At 48.4% G+C, this 18,383-nt stretch overlaps 6 protein-coding genes across 6 annotated transcripts; 4 read left to right on the plus strand and 2 right to left on the minus strand.

Annotated features, from left to right (window-relative positions):
* Positions 1 to 754: 754 nt before the first annotated feature.
* SERLADRAFT_476115 (uncharacterized protein) lies at positions 755 to 1,852 on the minus strand (the record flags this gene model as incomplete). Its single annotated transcript, XM_007322105.1, has 2 exons — positions 755 to 1,046; positions 1,119 to 1,852. The coding sequence occupies one exon, from the start codon at positions 1,846 to 1,848 to the stop codon at positions 1,522 to 1,524; it is 327 nt and encodes a 108-aa protein (XP_007322167.1).
* A 490-nt stretch (positions 1,853 to 2,342) lies between these two features.
* On the plus strand, positions 2,343 to 5,652 carry SERLADRAFT_373019 (uncharacterized protein; the record flags this gene model as incomplete). The annotated part of the gene is made up of 13 exons (XM_007322106.1): positions 2,343 to 2,689; positions 2,740 to 2,871; positions 2,930 to 3,321; positions 3,375 to 3,480; positions 3,535 to 3,553; positions 3,610 to 3,688; positions 3,742 to 3,955; positions 4,018 to 4,191; positions 4,247 to 4,325; positions 4,384 to 4,549; positions 4,617 to 4,867; positions 4,924 to 5,398; positions 5,462 to 5,652. 13 exons carry the CDS (start codon positions 2,343 to 2,345, stop codon positions 5,650 to 5,652), a joined length of 2,625 nt encoding a protein of 874 aa, XP_007322168.1.
* Positions 5,653 to 6,130: 478 nt separating this feature from the next.
* SERLADRAFT_398719 (uncharacterized protein) lies at positions 6,131 to 7,454 on the plus strand (the record flags this gene model as incomplete). Its single annotated transcript, XM_007322107.1, has 4 exons — positions 6,131 to 6,355; positions 6,412 to 6,520; positions 6,593 to 6,754; positions 6,829 to 7,454. 3 exons carry the CDS (start codon positions 6,478 to 6,480, stop codon positions 7,299 to 7,301), a joined length of 678 nt encoding a protein of 225 aa, XP_007322169.1.
* Positions 7,455 to 8,853: 1,399 nt separating this feature from the next.
* Positions 8,854 to 9,350, plus strand: SERLADRAFT_398724 (uncharacterized protein; the record flags this gene model as incomplete). Its single annotated transcript, XM_007322108.1, has 2 exons — positions 8,854 to 9,158; positions 9,216 to 9,350. 2 exons carry the CDS (start codon positions 8,937 to 8,939, stop codon positions 9,291 to 9,293), a joined length of 300 nt encoding a protein of 99 aa, XP_007322170.1.
* Positions 9,351 to 12,694: 3,344 nt separating this feature from the next.
* Positions 12,695 to 14,929, plus strand: SERLADRAFT_476129 (uncharacterized protein; the record flags this gene model as incomplete). The annotated part of the gene is made up of 8 exons (XM_007322109.1): positions 12,695 to 13,308; positions 13,373 to 13,861; positions 13,930 to 13,965; positions 14,023 to 14,088; positions 14,141 to 14,185; positions 14,237 to 14,302; positions 14,363 to 14,491; positions 14,558 to 14,929. 8 exons carry the CDS (start codon positions 12,778 to 12,780, stop codon positions 14,849 to 14,851), a joined length of 1,656 nt encoding a protein of 551 aa, XP_007322171.1.
* Positions 14,930 to 15,736: 807 nt separating this feature from the next.
* On the minus strand, positions 15,737 to 18,285 carry SERLADRAFT_417574 (uncharacterized protein; the record flags this gene model as incomplete). Its single annotated transcript, XM_007322110.1, has 3 exons — positions 15,737 to 17,185; positions 17,291 to 18,024; positions 18,068 to 18,285. 3 exons carry the CDS (start codon positions 18,283 to 18,285, stop codon positions 15,924 to 15,926), a joined length of 2,214 nt encoding a protein of 737 aa, XP_007322172.1.
* Positions 18,286 to 18,383: the final 98 nt, after the last annotated feature.

Below are 18,383 nucleotides of genomic sequence, written 5' to 3' on the forward strand. Positions count from 1 at the left end.
ATTGTATGATGATAGGGCTGCTCCAAGTTGGAGCTGCACGATAAGGCAGAAGTCAACAGCGGTTTTTCTGGAAAGAAGACCCAAGCTAGAGGAGAGTAGATGCAAGCGCGGAACAAAGGATCATGAACCATGAAATTGAGGACATATCATTCGATCAAGAGATCATATCTTGATCCTGGCAAGGGATCCATCCTCCCTAAACCGTGACTCATTCACGTAAATCAGTGGAACAGATGAGAGAATTATGGCGGACGAACTCTCCTTGGGCACCTATAATCAGACCGAAGTCGAGAAAGAACGCATTACAGTCATCCTCTCTCCTTACCCTCGCCCGGAAGGGACGAGAAGTATCGGCCATCACCCGATGCTCTGTACGTTTCGTCGGCTGTTTACTGGCGTTGAGTGTTGCTAGATTGCGCAGTGTGAGTTGCGAGATGGGCGCAATGACTTATCAATATGTCGACATGTGTCAGACCTGTGAAACTGGAAGTTTAAGGCCCTCTGATATATGATGGCGCATCCAGTTCATTATGTCTGCAGTACTTGGCAGAAAAGTTGACCGTCTCCAACGACACTGATTTCACCAGACCCAGTCATCGCGATGGGGGAAAAAACAGGAAGCATATACCTTGGTTTCTCTCAGAAACACGATCGAGTCATGTATTGATATCAGACCGCTTCACTTTTCCTATTTTTGCCTATCATGAATGGATTGCATGCGCTTAGCTGCCAAATGAGCAGTTGTGTCGTGAGGAATGATGCTGTCACTGCACCTCTCTAATCATAGATTAGGAACATTCTGTCCTTTACAAGTAAGCGACAGAGACATATGGGATGGTCGACGGCAACATAAAATGCTTGGCCAAGATTGAGTGTGAGCGGTAGATGAACGTGTCAAGATAAGAGTAGAGACCGGCTAAAAAGGGAAGGGGTATGGTATTGTGGACATACGAGAAGGGATCAAAGAGCTGGGACGTGACCCAACTTGCCATAACAACGCCTTAGTAAATGGTAGACAGGTGACGAATGAATGTGCGCTACCGAATCTTCATTAAAGGTGGTATTATGAATAAAATTAGTAATTTCTAGGAGGGAAAGGGGTGAAAGGAGAGGCTTACAGCATGGAGTGGGTAGGTGGTGTGTGCTTCTGCAAAAACTCCTCATGTTTCGTACCGTATTGAGGGATGATGCATGCCAAAAATACGAGAGAACCGAGGAAAGGAATATGATGGTTTGTAGGATTAATGCTTGATTTTCGGAAACGGACCGCAAAGCACGAGGACGGTGAAGCGGGAGCAAAAGCGTCACTTTAACGGGAGCGCATAAATGAAAGCAATACTATATATGTGCCCTGTGCCATAGCTAAGCTATATTGGCACGAACGAGCCCGCGAAAGCCAGTCAAGGTTTACGTTACGAGAGTGCGACAGAGAGAAGAGTGCAACAGCCACCTGGTTCGGAAGTTGCCGTGAATTGGCCGATAGTGTAAAGGATGCAGCGGAGAAGGAGGATAAGACCGCAATCAAAGGCGAGCATTACAACACCAGAAATAACAGCAGGCCAGGATCAGAGTGTGCAGACTCGATGTGCTCCCACGCAGGTGACAGCAGAACATATGTCGTGACGAGCAATACGCTCCGAGCGCACCGAAACGTAAGAAAGACACTGTTTGGCAGACTCTGCAGTATGATGAAGAGGAAGAAACATCATTAATAAACCGACAGGCGGCCGCTGCAAAGGATGTTAGTAATGCTGGCGAGAAAAAGTGGACGAGGTGGTCTCTGGCAGAATTCTGAAGCTCCATTTGTACGGCAAGGCTCATGAAGAAAACATAAGTGGAGGCCGACATGGGTGGAGGCTGCAGGGAGGCAGATTGAAACTCAGCTGAGGCGCAGGCCGAGGTGCCACCAGAGATTGCAGCAGCGAGGTGTTCCCAAGGATTGTGCTGTAAGGTTATACTCATCTGAACGTGGAAGAGTTTCGTTGTTCTGCATCGCTGGTGCTATCTTGGACCAGGCTCTATTGAAAGCCCAAGTGGGATTCCAGACGCTTACACGAGTGACACCGCGCCACCCCCGCTTTTTCCCGTGGGCCCATTCCCAAGTTTCTGTCATCGACGAATCGCACGTGAGCACTCGCGTTTCTTGAATCGCAGTGGTCTAATCTGCTTTATATCTCAAGAACACAACAGGTACTTTCTTTTTTCTCTAGCCTTTCCTCTCATTAACCATGTTCGTTCCTTTGTCGCCCCCGCACTACACCCAGATTTACCTGGACCAGTCATACAGGTTCGCCCACGACATGTCCATGCACCATCAGGACCATGGTCTCCCCCAGTCCTCAATGCCCCCTCCAAACTCCCCTCAGATTCCAATAGATCCCGCCCTCGCCCTCTATCCGCCCTATTATACCTATCAACAGCCCCAGCACATCCCCCACCACCTCGCTCTTCCCCAGAATCTCTCCTCGCCCTCGTCCCAGGGATCAGATACTATCGGCACCCCCCCTACAGAGCACGTGCCCTATACAGTCTCTAATATGAATGGGAAACGGCCCTCCTCTTCTCTGGCTAGCGGCACAACGGCCAGCAGTAGTCGCAAAAAGGCGCGCAAGGACGACGAGGACAATGATGGTCAGAGCCCTGCTACCGAAAAGGAAGAACCTAAAGCGAAGCCAACACGTGGCTCACGGTGATTATCATCCCTCTTACTTTCTACTCACTTCTGAAGACCACACACAGTGCTTGTACGGTATGTCGTCGCTTGAAAATGAAGTGTGTGGGTGCCGAACAAGGTCCACCGTGCAAACGTTGTGTTACCGGAAACCATGAATGCATCTTCGAGGAATCAAATCGTGGAAAACGTTCTTCCAAGTAAGCATACTTATCGTATTCCTTGCCAAGTATGACCAACACTGATTTACAGCCCAAGAAAACACGAACTTCTTACTCGTTCCTTGCGAAAAATGGAGCGCACTCTTGATACCGTACTCAGGTCTATCGGCAACCCTAGCATTGCTTCAGGCATGGTGTCTAGGTCACCATCACCCTCTGGTCAGACGGCAACCACTCAAGCGTTGATAGCATCTCCTTCCCCACCTCCGCAACCTGCTTTTCAATCTCAGGGTGGTGTACCTCCTTCGACGTCTCCTAAGTTGCATTCACTCCCTGACAATGCCCTGAATCCATTGGGTCTTCTCGCCGAGGCTAGTTTAGCAAATCGTCGCGCTCAAGGAAACGCTGCTAGCTCTTTCACCGCTCGACCTCCAGAAGATGATGACGAAAGAAGATTGGGCGTAGCTAGCGACAATTACTTTAAACCTGGTTTGCATCTTTTACTCAAAATCACTTTTACTTTGGTTGATAATCAATTTCAGGCCCAATGACAATACTTCCTCTCCGTAGATTGTATATTGAACGGCAAGTACAGCCAGAAATGCTGAGTTTTGTCAGTACGGAGGAAGTTGTGACATTATTCGACATGTGCGTACATTTCGAACTATGTTATTTTTATCTATTTATCGATTGTCTTTCTAGCTATTTCGATCATATCAATGTATGAGTTTATATCTTTTCCTCGTTTCTTATATCTGAAATTTGATCGATCGACAGATGCATTGTAATCTCTTCGACCGCGATTTCCACACTCCATCTCTTGTGTGTTCACGATCACCGTTCTTGTTGACTACAAGTACGTGCCCAGAGGCTCTTCGACCTTGATCTCTCTCACTAACTTTTATCTAGTATGTGCCATTGCATCTAAATTCTATAACGGTCGACCAGAGCTACACGCAAAGCTTACCGAGCTGGCGAAAAAGCTGGCTTTCAGTGTACCCGCTAGAGGTTACAAGTCCTTGGAGATTGTCCAGGCATATCTCCTCCTGACCTTGTGGGGATCTGGTGCCGTTGAACGTTACGAGCAGGACAAAACCTGGATGATGCTCGGCATGGCCATCAGGTTTGTTATTTTCGTAAATGTTATTACGTTTTATGTTCCTTGCTGACGCCATCCCCGATAAGAATGGCTACTGATCTCAATCTCCACCGAAAAACCGCGGTCACTAGCCAGGATACGCCTGAAGGTCGGGCACGTGATACGGAAGTGCACAACCGCGAACGGACATGGTTCCTTTGCTTTGCGCTTGATCGAAGTGCTAGTGCACAAATGGGGAAGCCTCATTCGATTAAGGAAGAGTATGTAAACTGCTATTTCTTGCGTTACCTCACTCCCCTGACTCGTGTTCTGTAGCTTCATCATTCGTAATGCTTTGCAATGGTGTCGGGCACCCGTTGCGACACCGGGGGATATGTCACTCGCGTCGTATGTGGTAAGTGTTGTATTTTAATTTTTAGTTAACCGAGAATTTGAACTCATGATGTCCCTAGGAATTGCAACGTATTGTGTCGCGTAGTCTGGACTTCCTTTACTCCGGGACGAGTTCGGCGTCTGGACTACAAACAGACTGTGACTACTTGATAGTTATCAAGACTATCGAAACTCAAATCTTTGCTTGGGAACATGAGTGGACCGTGGTTCGGCCGATGGGACTTGGTGAGTCTCTTGTTCTTCACGATGGTGCTACTGTAATAACTAATAGGCGTGCCAGCGGACGGTGTAGTACGCACGTACTCCGCGACGATGCAGAAATTCTACTTCCACTACTACATGTTGGTCATTAACTCCTTTGGTTTGCAAAATGCGATGGAACGTTCGGCGGTCGACATTGGGCACTTCTTTGCTCGTTGCCATACGTCAGCTACGGCTGTTGCCGTTATGGCTCGGGATGAGCTGGCTCCTAGGGGTTACTTGAAGTATTCCCCGGATTCTCACTTTGTATTCGTGTCGTATGCTGTTTTGTCTTTGCTCAAAGTAAGTGCCTTGCGAGTTTGAATATTCAGTGATTTGCTGACATTTTCCATCGCTAGCTCATCCGCCCAGAGTTTCAACCATTTTTGGAGAACGACCAAAAAATATTCGATCTCGTAAAGGACGTCGTGTCAACATTTGAAGGCGTTGCTGTTAATTCGCACCACACTCCTGCACTATACAGCACTTTCCTTCGGGCGCTTATATCGGCACGCACAGACGGCTCATCAAGCCGTGCTGAGAGCCAGGCGGAAGCGGCTCTCTCCTTGGAAAAAGATGATCCTTCCATGCAAGGAGACCCCAATCATCAGATGAACCACCAAAATAATCAGGGGACGTACTCGAACAGTCATGCCATGAATAATGCGCTTGGTATCAACGAGTTCCAGTTCGAGAGCGAGATGGGACCTGTGGCTGACATCACGACTTTCCCACCGACCATGGCAGTGATGCCTAATTCTGAAGAGACCATGGGCATGCTTTCTATGGATAGCATTCTCAGCACTGGATTCTGGGATAGTGTTCTTGTTCCTGGTACGTAAATGCTGTTATCTTTGTGACATGGTATTTCCTGAAGTTGTTTGATTATCTATTCAGGCTACTCTGATACGATGGAAGGTATAAGTGGCGGGTTCGTTTTTGGGGCTGGGGGAAGCGGGCTTATTACTCCGCGCTGGATGCCTTCGCCTCTGCCTTCAGGTACAAATACCCCCTCTAGAGGACAGAACCCCATGGATTTCAGTCAGCAAAACCTCAATGTTGCTTTCCAGAAAGAAATCTCTCACTGAGCGAGAAGAATACTTTTGATTGCGCCAAGTTCCATCTGAACGTCTATTTTTGTATTGTTCGCCTTTCTTGGTTTCGTCTTGTCTCTGGTCCCTCACCTTCCCCATCCAACGTTGAAATGTGTTTTCCCATTCCATGTATCTCTCCGTAGCGTTCATCTGTTTTTTGTGATATATGCACATCTTTTTCTAGTCTCCATAGAGTTAATTAGTCTGGATCTCGGACCAGTCGTAGGATGTACATTAGTCTTATGTAGTAGGAGGTGTGAATAGAAACGACGTTTGAAGCGGTCGGTGGATAGTCGCGGAGCTGGAAAGCTTATTGCCATGTGTGTGCTCAGGGGACTTGAAACGGAACTTGAACTTCTTGAAGCAGACCCGACTCGGAGGTCAAGTTTGACTCCTCTCGACGTTGCTCTGCAATTATTTCTCTCACTTGATGGTTGTTTATTTTGACGGGCTATTAGCGCGCGGTGACGGCGACTGTGAAGCCAAGACGACGCCTCATGTGCTCGGGCATCGTGCTACGTGCTGACTAGGCCCGGGCTCTGACCCACTATGGTTTGGCCGGTTACACTTGACATGCTGCATCATCAACCGCTGAGTTATATCGTCCCGTGTTCTTGTCCACAAAAAACGTCCAGAGCTCCGTGCCTGGAGGCCCTTTTTTTTCACATGTATAAAGTGAATTGTGTCGCAGATGATGGTACTTTTATTTTTATTTTTATAGCCCGACGTTTTCACCTGTCGCGCCATCTGAAGAAGACTCATTCCTCTCTTGAATTACTTTCATTTCACCAAAGGAACAACTTGATCCAAAAATTTAAAATGGCCCTGATGAAAACTCTAATTATCTTTTCGTTCGTCGCTTGTAAGTGCTATTTTCAGGGTGTAGGGTCAGACACGGGTTGACAATCGAGATACGCTCTGTGCGCATCTCTAGTTTGCAGCGCTGACATATCGCTCTACCTCCCGGATTTCGACTCGGAGCCCTTCAGCGTTAACGTCCTGGGCGTCGGTTCAGATGGCCAGACGACGTACGAAGTATTCCCTGCGGAGCCCACGGGGACCTCGATTGGTCAAACCTCGGCGTTTGTGGACACAGGTAATCATATTATCTTGACATAACTTGTTATAACTCTGGGCCCTGACGAATGAGGGATTGATCTATCACGATAGCGATAGCCACTCTGGTGGAAGGCCCTAGCAGTTTTGTTCTCAATTACGATTATCCGCAAGTGTCGGTTATAGAGTCGTGCAATATAGCAAACGGCTTGGAGTCGTGCAAGATAAACATGATGGCCACCACTATAACTTATGTCCAAATCGCCACGCCCATGTTGGTTGAGGGCGGCGGTAGCGCTAGCCCTATGTTTACGGGACCTATGTTCACCGGAGGTACTACGATGTACTACACGAACGGTATTCCAGTTACAAGCACGGTCAGTGCCAGTGCCAGTATGTCAGCTCCTACCGCATCTCCGACTGCTAGCGGTGCTGTTCCCGGTTCAGGAAGCTCTGCTGGGTCTGCGCAGACATCTGCCAGTTCACCAGCTCCTACGCAAACGAATGGCAGTACGATGATGACTCTGCCCAGATCTATTTTGATGGGTGTCATCGGTGTTGTCGGCATTTCTCTGGGTTTCATATAAGATTACTGGATTTGGACGAGGCATATTTTGGGTTTTACGGACTGATTTGGGTATGGTGTTTTGAGTACAGTTCGTGTTTGCCTACTACATCATATAGTACTAAAATGTGTATCGATCTAGTTGGAAAAAAACAGCAATGGAAGCTGGTGCAATAACCCCTAGACGGAGACAGAACGACTATCCCCTGATTGCGAAGTGGTAATGACATGAAAAGCATGCCATTGTTCTCCGAGAATGGGTACGTATATGATGGCAGCTATCGGGATTGCCGCGTAAGGCATCTGTGATTGTCACCGCCTCGCTGCGGAAGTATCACAAGCTCTGCTCGGGAAGGGAGCGATACGAAAGAGGCGAGCGATGCTGGATCTTGATACCAGCGTGCCAGATGTGTGCAGGGGAAGAGAAGAGGATGGAGTGGAGGGTGCCATCGTGTGGGCTTGGTTATATATGGAGCCATCTCGGGTTTGGGAGTGCGGTCACGTGTGTGTGGCTGAGACTTTGCCTCGCAGGCAACACGTTTCGTGCACAGATTTGGGCTGTAAAGGCTGATAATCTCCCATTTTTACCATCGGAAATAGTTTATTCATGGCTCGAAATCTGTCGCAAAAAGGAGATGTGATTAAAACAGAGTCCCACTGCTTTTGCTTTTTTTTTCTCAGTTCCCGTAACACGGCTTCTCCCTTATAACCTCTTCTTCTCAGCCATCCTTGCTCCCTTCCCGCCCGCCCATTCCTCGTCGTACAGCTTGTATCCCACAAGAAAGCCAGGGACTCCTGCCAGTAAATGACAGAGTACACGTTCTCCCCAGAAGCTATCAGGGTTTACATGAGCTCGCGCGAGCGAACAGAGCGCTGGGTGCGCTCCCATTCCCCATTCGACACCCAGTTTGCATCTCCCTCTGTTCCCCCCTCGGTCATCGTGGAAGACTCTGACGACGATGAACGCGACTCGGACGCGGAGAGCACCCATTCGTTGCCCCCAAAGATGTTGCTGAAGTATGGGGACGGACGACCTGATATCCCCATCTCTCATGGGCACCATGGGAGCAGCACAGACACACGTCCCCGCACGACCTCGCATACCAGCTCTCGTCCAAGCCACAGAGGCAGTAATCATGCATCGTATCCCCGCACTCACTTTTCTCTCGATCCTTCGCGTTCAGAGTTTGTCTCCCAGCATTCCGCGGGTCTCCCTTCGCGCCACGAACACTTATCTCACCCCTCTCAGCACCCGAGTCGCGTCTTAGTGGACGCTCCTCTTTCTCATGGGCCTGAGGAAATTCGTATTTATCCAGCTGACGCTGAAGGCTTGACGCATCCCTCTAGCTCAGGTTCACGTCCTTCCCACCGCACTAGATACACCTCAGAACCCGTTAGGCATAATCCACCACTCACGACAGCGGAACAAATCATCGAAACGCCGTCGCCACGCTATGTACCCACTTCGCTCAATGTGCCACAAGCCCCACAAGTCACGTATTCGCAGTCTCAGCCAACTCCTCCTTCGCAACCCCCTGTACAGACAAACGATCGATACACTGCACACCGCGCACAAAGGTCTCTTTCATCTCGACAACCTCCTTCGATCGTATATGCTCCCGGTCGTCACTCGAGCGAAAACTATGCACCCCCTACGATGGTATATGCGCCTCATCATGCTCCAGGAATGACATATACCGTTTCAGCTCCAACCCCCAAATCTGTTTTCCCCCAGTATCCGCGTATAACGCCTGCTCCGTATCCCTACGTCCACAGTCATCTCGCTTCCGTTCATGAGGAGAACCGATTGGCTGACAGTAGAGGTCCGAGAGGTCCTCGTCCACGGTCGACGAGACCGGAGGATATGCGCAGAGAACCTCTACGGACACCGTCTCCTATTAGTGAAGGTGGAAGTGGCGATTCTGGGAGTACGTACTATGTTATCCCCACTCCAGGGCAAAAGATCAAGGTGTTGGTGAGTCCATCCTATCGTTTGTTCTCCCTGAATGTTTGACTTACGATACTTGCAGGTCGGTCCAGAGGCGTCACTATACACAGCAACCTCAACCACAAAGTCCCCTCCTTCCCCTTATTCAGGAGGAAGCTCGGGCTTCAAAAAGCCGTTCTTCAATCGATTGTTCAGTTTCGCTTCTGATTTCTCGAAGACGTCAAGTAAGGCAAAGCGTTTGCAAAGAAGTCACTCTCTAGACGGCCCCAGACGTAGCGTCCCACACGAACATTCCAGCCCGCGATAGTATTTTAAATATATGTTTGTCCCAGTTGTAGGAAAGACTCTTACGATAGGAGGTTCCATTCTTGATGTTTTGTTTGTCACGCCCTGTTCTGTTTCTCATCTAGACCGTTCAAGTTTTGAACACCCGGCATCGTACCTGTAGCACTAATCGTTCCATTCCACTCTCTTGCGCATTTTTCGAAATTTCGTTGTGATATGCGAATCTCTTTCTTTTACGGATTTTTCGTCGGCTCCCCACTTCGTTTGCCACTTCGACTTACTCGAGCTTCATTTTGGCTTACAGTTACTTTTACTCTCAGTCGTACTGTCATTGACAGGCTGAATGGTTGTTTTTTTGACATGATTTGATACGTTTTGGGTTTTCTAACGTTACTGCAGACAGCATCCCATAGCGCTTACCTCACGGGGATGTTCCGAATCGAATATTGAAGAATAGTCCTAAAGGAAATGAAAAAGATCCATTGTGTTGAGTTCACCGCAGTGGATTTATCCGCAGTTGTCGCGCTAGTCCCTTGATGGATCACGATACAATCAGGAACGGATTAGTCTAGCAAGTCACCAAGGTGCCAAGTGGTGCTCCTTTTTTCTTCGAAAGTGGTGCATCGCCATACTGGGAACGACATTCGAAGGAGTGGGAGTAAAGATAGAAAGAAGTCTTTTGTTGTTGCATCGCGTGATGGCTGTTTGGTGAAACAGGTGGATATCATATGTGCTAGTCCCCCTAGGAGCAGACCGTAAGAAGGAAGAAAGTCACTCCTTCCTCTTTGGATAGAGCATATACACGGCCTTTATTGAACATAAAAGGCTTCGGAGATGACTGGAAAGCGCTGAGAGTGCGTCATTTGACAATAAGGTTAACTTGTTAAGGTTGATTTGGGACGACAGCGTGCTACACACTTTATCCGGGATGGTGCTGTACGATACTGGTTTGGAAGCAGGGGAGACAAGGTCTGAGATGGAATGTGCGCAGTAGGAGATGTACACAGGATGATGGATAGCGACGTTGGACCGTGACAGGAAGAGTGGTTTCTGCTAGGGGCAGCGATCGGGGTGGATATACCAGGGACAGGAGAGCCGGCCCGCGAGATCGTATTTTTGGCAGGACACGGTCACTGTGCGGCGACCATGTGAAAGGGGCAGCTGAGAAAATGGATGAGTCGAGGCACGTTGCCTTTTCTTGTTTACAGTTATCACAGAGTCTCAGAGCTGAGCTATGACAGCCTTTTGTAGTGTATGAAAGCGATCGCGCATGGAAGCACATAAGCACATGAGACAAAGGTGATGCTGATGCATGATGGACAAGTGTGAGCGCTGACAAGGTTTCCGAGTGAAGCTTTGATTTGGATGATGGGCCCCCTTTGGAAGAGACATTGATGTTTGATTTATGATTTTTTTTGACATGTTTTCATATCCGCTGCGGCATGTTTCGTTCTGGAAGTTTAGCCTGTTTGGAAAATGAAAGATGTCAATGATTATGATAGGGATGGCGATAATGATTGGGAAGAAGAAGAAAGGGACCTTGTTGCGTGCGTGCGTGTTTTAATAGAGAACTACTTATCGAATTATCGACTATTTCATAGATTGATTTGATTTCATGCACGTTCACTCGGATTCCAAGTTCTGGACGCGTGCAAGGCCCATGCTCTTGAAGCGAGGTCGATTTCAATTGAAGATACTTTGGTAAACTTTATCAAGGTGCTGACGGCGTGTAACGTACAGTGGTATAGCTTGAGTGAAGCGCTGCGCGTCTGTGTTACTGGATGACGAAGAGGATCATGATAACAGCCTTGTCTTGAATGCCGGAGGTTGGATGCGGTAATTTACACCCGAGATAAAATCCACCTGTAGTAGTACGTCAGTAAGTAAGAAATCAGGTATTTGAATTTAATTGTGTAAGATAGAAAATAAAAACAAGATGAGCACCTTTGAAAGGCCAGCCTAAAGACGTTCATGTTCAGATTCGAAAGGTAAGTATGTATTGTGGGCGCTTGTGTATTACAATGCCGCGGCCGTGGATGTGACAGAATATGCGTCTGGCGTGACCGAGCGCGCCTCCAACTTGTGTTTGTCGTTGGCGAAATTGGTTGTTCACAGCTTTCAAGTTGGCCTTTTGCAGCGAACGCGCTTGCTGCCCGCATCATCCAGCGAATATCGCACTCGGCCCCTCCATCCAGCGACTCGCGTTTTGCTTGATTTCTTGGTATCATCCTGATCTCCTGATCTCGTCCGATACCGTCTTGTGTGTGATTTCTGGTGGACATTTGGCACGTCGGAGGCTACTCGTGTTCTGAATACAGGATGATGTCGAACGCAGAGATGGCTGGAGAGGGAGCGTCTCAGACACGTGGTACGGACAGCAGGGCGGGTGGCAGTTTTGGGTTCGGGGGTAGCTCTCCTCTCAAGTCGGATGCAGACGACGTCCATCCGAGTTCCGACTCGTTTGGAGAGCCTCTCCATAGCAGAGGCTCAGTCAAGTTTCGCTACGGTTCAAAAGCAAAACATAGAGATTCTCTAAAACTCAGTGTTTCTCCTCAACGCCCATCTCTCAGGTCTAAACCAACACCGAAGCCAAAACCAAAGCCTGTTCAAAAATTAAAGCCATTACCACCACCACCACCACCTCTTCCTCCTCCTCCTCCAGTACTACCACCCCCGACCCTTGTGTTGGCGGGCACGAAACGGCGGAGGACTGCTTCGATATCTGACCTCACGTCCCTCAGCTCATTAACCACTCTAAGTCGCTCTGCGTCACCTTTACCCGTTGCCCCGCTACGCTCAGAAATGTCGCGAAAGAATATTTCAAGATCTTCAAAAAGTACAGACACCATACAGGACCTATCTTCACATCTACCACGAGCAACACTTCGTCGCCAGACCAGGTTATCTGGAAATGCTCCGAAAAGCAAATTGAAGCCTCCATCGACTAGCAGTAAGGGAAAGATGCAGAACGGAGAAACATGGAGTGTTCATAATTTGGGCGAGTTCGTTTGGGTTTTGGTGAACAAGGATGGCGCATTGGCTGAAGATGAAACTCAAGTTGAACATCTAGATATTATGTGGTGCCCTGCTAAAGTATATGCGTCTCTCTCAAATGATGTCATCATCCAGCTCACCTTCTTACATTCAGATTTTACCTCAAAAGCCTGGTAGTACTTCCCTTCGGGTTTCGCTTTTTGGACAAATCAATACTAGGTCAAGCACCATATTGGATATAAAATCCCCATCTCATAGGAATATTTTATCCATGGCGACACCGCGCGGAATACTGCGCTTTACACCGCATACATTCAGAGTTTCCAATTCTTCTCATGACGTCCGTGCTTCGCCCAGAAAGAGGCAGAAAACGGACCTTGCTCATAAATGGGAAATGGCCTCGCAAATGATGCTCAACGTAGAGGAAGAGGAGAACGATGGCTTGCCTAACATACTGTCCTCTTTTGATGGTAGTTTCTCCGCCGTAAAAAATAAGCAGAAGAGCCTCATCAAGAGAGATGCAAAAGGCAAGGGGAAGTTGGTCGAAACGAACATTGATGTAGATATGGATCGTTGGTCCCCCCCTCCTTGTGATCCGACACTGCAAATTCCAGGGGAACTTGTGCTCGCTAGGCCCCCTCGAAATAATAAATTTTGGCCTGCAAAACTAATAGCATATATCCCTCCCACCAAGGCAACACAAAAATCGAAGTTTACAGTCAAATTTCTGGACGAATTGGAATATGATCTAACAAGAGACCGATTTTACACGTCAGAAGAGCCAGGGTTTGTTGATTGTGAGGTAAACATACATCTATTTCATTCCATTCTCTTTGGGTTCTACTCATACACTTATCGTGGTACAGTTAGGAAAGTTTGAAAGCGAGATGAAAGATGCCAATGACGATGATGAGAGTGCCAGCGAATCCGAGGCGACTGGAGAGGGCAGAGGACGACATCGAGCGGAAAGCCCGGTCCCGAAGTCTCCCATTCCAGAAGACTTTGAGGGGCTCGGTATGCGCGAACAGCTCGCCTACGTCAAGCCTGTGCTTTCAGCCGTGCTCAATGAACTATATGCGCCTGCGCTGGACCGGCATCGGCGGTTCCTTAAGGGTGGTGCTGCGCGGGACTCGTTGCAGGAGGGTGCGGCAGTAAGAGGGACCCTATCGCCTGCGGAAATTAGAAAACTGCAGTCACACCTGTGTGAGTGGGTATTACGGGAGGAGAAGCGTGCCAAGGTGATGATAGATGTTGGTGAGCAGAATGTCAATGGTATTGGCATCGAACCGTCCGTGCAAGTGGAAACTCAATCAGCTAATGGGCCCGCTGAGGTACCCGTTGAGGAAGGGGAGGTTGTAAGTAGGGGATTCATGTCCCTCCGTCGGATAAAAAATTATAGCTGATAAAATTCTATTCGACACAGCCTATGTCTCAAGGTAATATTGTTGAAGTAGCTAAGGTATCATCATTTTTTTCTGCCAGTAAGTGGAGAAGATTTACTACCCGATACCATTAGGTGGAACCTCCGTCGGCACAAGATGTACAATCTCAGCCACTTGCCGCTGAAGAAGCGCTGATAGTTGTAAGTACACTTATGCTCAGTTTGTAGTCACCTTGCTTACGTTCTTTGCAAGGATGAACAGCCTCCACCAGCCGCTGCTCCTGAGACGTTAGAACAGGTATCTATATTTGCCCTCGTGGTTCTTTGATAGCCTATTTACATATTATAGCTCGGAGACTCGCTGTCAGCTGAACCCCAAGCAATCCCCGAGTTGTCCATGGTTGATAAGCATGAGGTGTGCTAGTTTTCCAAGCATGTTCTTCTAGACATACGGTGATCTCACGATCGTCATAAGGATCACGAGGCCAAGGAGACAGATGCGAACTCAGTAGTTGCATCACTTCCACGAACGGAATCATGCTATCCACCGCGGCAGCGTGGATGTGAAGGATATGAAGCGCTATCAGGCGTCGAGAAGCTCTCAGTACGCACATGCTCCTCCTTTCTTCTAGTGATCCCCATTCACCCAGCTTACCACATACACCCTCAGTACTGCGCAAACATACTTCTTCCTGAGGCTGTTCATCAAATCTTGCTATGGCGGACCGGAGAGCGTACATCGGTCGATTTGCTCTCAGCAGATGAAGAGAAAAAGTTGCACGACGCAGGGGTAAGTATGGCGAACGAGCAGGATTGGGTATTTGGGATTCTACACTTGCGTGATGCTCAGGCGCGTCTTCGAGATGGGATTCGGGAGAGTAAAGCTATCGTTCCACCTGTTGCACCAGCTGCGACAGGCGGGACGCGATCTCGGCCAAGGAGGGCTACTGTCTCGCGCCGCTAGTTCCAGGGGTTGAGGGGATAATATGAGTACGAGTATCGTGCTTATCGCTTTGTTTACCTGCTGTGTCTTGTTATCTCTGTCCATGTTTTTCCACAGAACTTCCTTCGTTTATTGAAGAGCACCACATGGTTTAGTCTTTCATGGAACACTGCATGATCTGACCTGAGTTTCGACGAGACGATAGAAGAAGAAGGAGACTCGACGTGTAAGAAATCCACCGCTACTTCACGGTCGTTATCCTGCGGTTGTTTTGTTGACATGTCTATTAACGGTGTGGAAAACCCTTTTCTTTCCATCGAAGGCTTCGACTGACCGAGATCCCAATTGCGAGCAGTCGCTCGCTATCTCGACCGAGCATGCATCAATCTCAAGGATTGATTTGTCCTGAGTAATCAGTACTCCTGGCATGCCATCAGTGCATAGCGCCCTTTTTCGCCCGCTAGATTGATTCCCCCCATCTTTCAGCCATGTGGTGAACCTTGCTCTCAAGATGAGTGGGTATATAAAAAGAAAAGAAAAAGGCCAAGGTCAAAAGATCTAGTCATTTCGTGATCAAGAGGAACGTTTTTAGATGATTTGCCTCCGAATAACTAGCTGGATCAGGCCATGGGTCGCCTGCAACATATTTCTCAGGTGCCCGCTCACACGTTACCCCCACTATAGATTCCTGGCCGAAGTGGGTTTATACCGAGGAACCGTATCTTCCTCCTTATCAAGAACCGACAATGATCTCTTACGTTGACGTTTTTTGGTGCCTCAGAAAGACGTAAAATCAGTTACGACGTGCTCCTTCGCCACATGTACTCAGCGTCAAATAGACTTGGTGTGGGATTTTCACTGTGGCTTTATGCCATAACGGCATGTGTTTGTAGAAAGTTGTCCCTTGGAGAGTAGTAGTTGCGTTGCACGATAAGTAGAATAGCTTGGGAATTTTTTCTATGGAAAAAAGGTTCGAAAATGTACATACGAGGCAAAAACCAGGGTCCGCTGCCATTGCAAACAAAATGTTGAAAATGTTCGTCAGGAAAGCAAAGGCAAGAAACTAGAATTATCATATCGTGTAGATCGCAAATCATTCATCGCGGAATGATCCCCCAGGAGGAATTTGAAGCATGCTATTCGCCCGCGATAAAGGCGTCTGGCGTGGAACGAGCGTCGTGAGATTTAGTTGCGAAGAGTTGCGGGAGCGCGTGGTCATAGAAGTCAGTGAAGATATGCTGTTTGACAGGATGTTGTCGTCGTTAAAGCCGACTGTGGGGGACGAGGAGCGGGAGATGTACTGCGAGGACGTTGTGGTAGATGCGCCATCTTGGTAGTGGAATGTAGAGTGTGTAGGTGAGTTGTAAGGGGAAGTATGGGTGTTCCAAGAAGAGCCTTTGGGGCTCACGGTAGATATTGGAACAAGACGCGGACGAGAAGGTATTGGGCGATTACCAGAAGAAAGTAACGAGAAACGTCGGAGGGTTCGAGTTAGTGTTGGTGGCAAACACGAAGTTGGAGAGGGCGGGGTAGATCTTCCACCTTCCTCCATCGAGTACACCTCCTCGTAGTCTCTCTTGAAAGGCCCACGAATAAGACGTCGCAAATTAAGCCGCAGATAATGTCGTAAGCGATAAGTCATGCAGAAAATGACGAACAGAAGGACTACATAGAACAGAAAGGCGACAGGCGAGAACCCTAGTGATTCACGTGATAATGAAGGAGGGAGATGTTGTGACAGATGGTCCTCAATAGCGTCCAAATCGAGGAGTGGTGGTCGGATGGGCTTAATGGGTGGATTAGGGCTTTCAGGTATATCATCTACAGGGTCCACCAAGGGTCTGTCTAACCTGGACGCTGGAGGGACTTCCTTACTTGCTTCCAAAACCATTTTACCCAGAGTCCAGCTTATAGCAATGTCACCAACAGTGTCAACTGACTGGAAAACTGGTCGTCCGAGACCTTTGCTCTCTGCCTGTTGTGCGACTTTGTCTCCAGCAGTAGTCGTGTTTCCACCAGGGTCTACGATGCGTGGAATGCCAATTCCTTCATGTAACACGTTAGCCACCCAGGCTGCTTTGAAACATTGCATCTCCAGCCGCGATATTTCTACTTTGTCGCCCCATATTCCCGTATTAACAACCTGTCCATCCTCCATGACCTCCCCATCTCCTCCAATCCTTCCCTGTTGTCGAGATGTCTCATGCTGTTTCACTATTCCTGTCCAATCACGACCACAGAAATCAGATGCAGCGCGTTCGTATTGTACGAAATCGTATGGTCCTCCTAGTCCGAAAACGTGCTCTGAAGAGTACCAGTATTCCGATACGCCAATGAAATGCGACACCGAGAAATCTATTTGAGGTACATGTACGCCATTGAATAAACATGGCGAATCCGGACATGGTACATTTTTGTTCAAGAGAGGTGATGTGCCGCGTAGACACTGGGTGAACGAACCCGTTCCGACTAGTTTGTAAGGAGTTACCGACTGAGAGGAACCTTCTGGCTGTAGCGGATATTCTAAGAGTTCGAGGTCCTTGGGGAGGCATGGGTCGTCAATAGAAAACCTTTCAGAGGAACCAATAGACGATGAACTGTCGAGACGATTCTGCTCGTATTCTTTAATCGCTGCAGCGATGTACCGCTCCCGAGCCTGGTTGGTTCCGTATCCTAACCAGGTAGTCACAAAAACTTGGTGCTTTATTTCTTCACCTCCAAGGAGACGAAGGCGCACGTCGACCAGGTTATGAGAGTTGTCTCGACTTTCTGGGCTGGGCTCAAAGGCAATCTGAGTCGACGCTCCGCCCATATCCAGGAATCCGTATGTTGTTCGGTTCTCGTTCTGGCCATTAAATCCATCCATAAGATAATTCACGGCTATCCAGCCATATAATCCCTCCTCTTCACCTGTGATGATTTGTACACTCGAGCCACAGGGTCCGTCTGGGGAGGAGTCATCTATGCGAAAACTAGATGATGCCTTGAGGTAATGACATGCTGAGTGAATTATGCGCGCTTGCTGTATGGGCGTCAGTAAACGCATTCCTGCCGTCGCGAGTAAGAACAGTGGTGTCTCTGACTCTAAAGAGGGGGGTATATGCGAGCGCGCATGTTCAAGTAGAGGCGCGAGATAGGATGCAACGCCGTCGGGGTTGTCTGCGAAAGATGAGAGGCCTAAGATAACAGCGATACTGTTATCAGTTCGGTGTAGTCTAGATATTGTGCATTAAACACATGCCTGGTTCGACCTTTGTTATCCATTCTTCTCCTTCCTTGACACCTTTGTCGACCTTTGGCAGTGTACGGCGGACATCATCTCCATGCTCTTTGAGAACGACGGAGGGGTCTTTCCAGCTGTAAATTTGGAGCCTGGAACCTGACGATCCAGCGTCAATGACTATTCCAAACCTCCGAGCAGCTAGCCAGGAATCAGCAGAAGTGGGGGGTGGCATAGACCTGCGTCCAGGACAAGCTTGAGCAGCGCAATTTTAGCGAGAGGAATATATACAGATTTTATGTCTTTTTTCTTGGAGAGAGCCAACGTTGCAAA

This window comes from Serpula lacrymans, assembly GCF_000218685.1.
Source record: "Serpula lacrymans var. lacrymans S7.9 unplaced genomic scaffold SERLAscaffold_12, whole genome shotgun sequence".
Lineage (NCBI taxonomy): Eukaryota > Fungi > Basidiomycota > Agaricomycetes > Boletales > Serpulaceae > Serpula > Serpula lacrymans.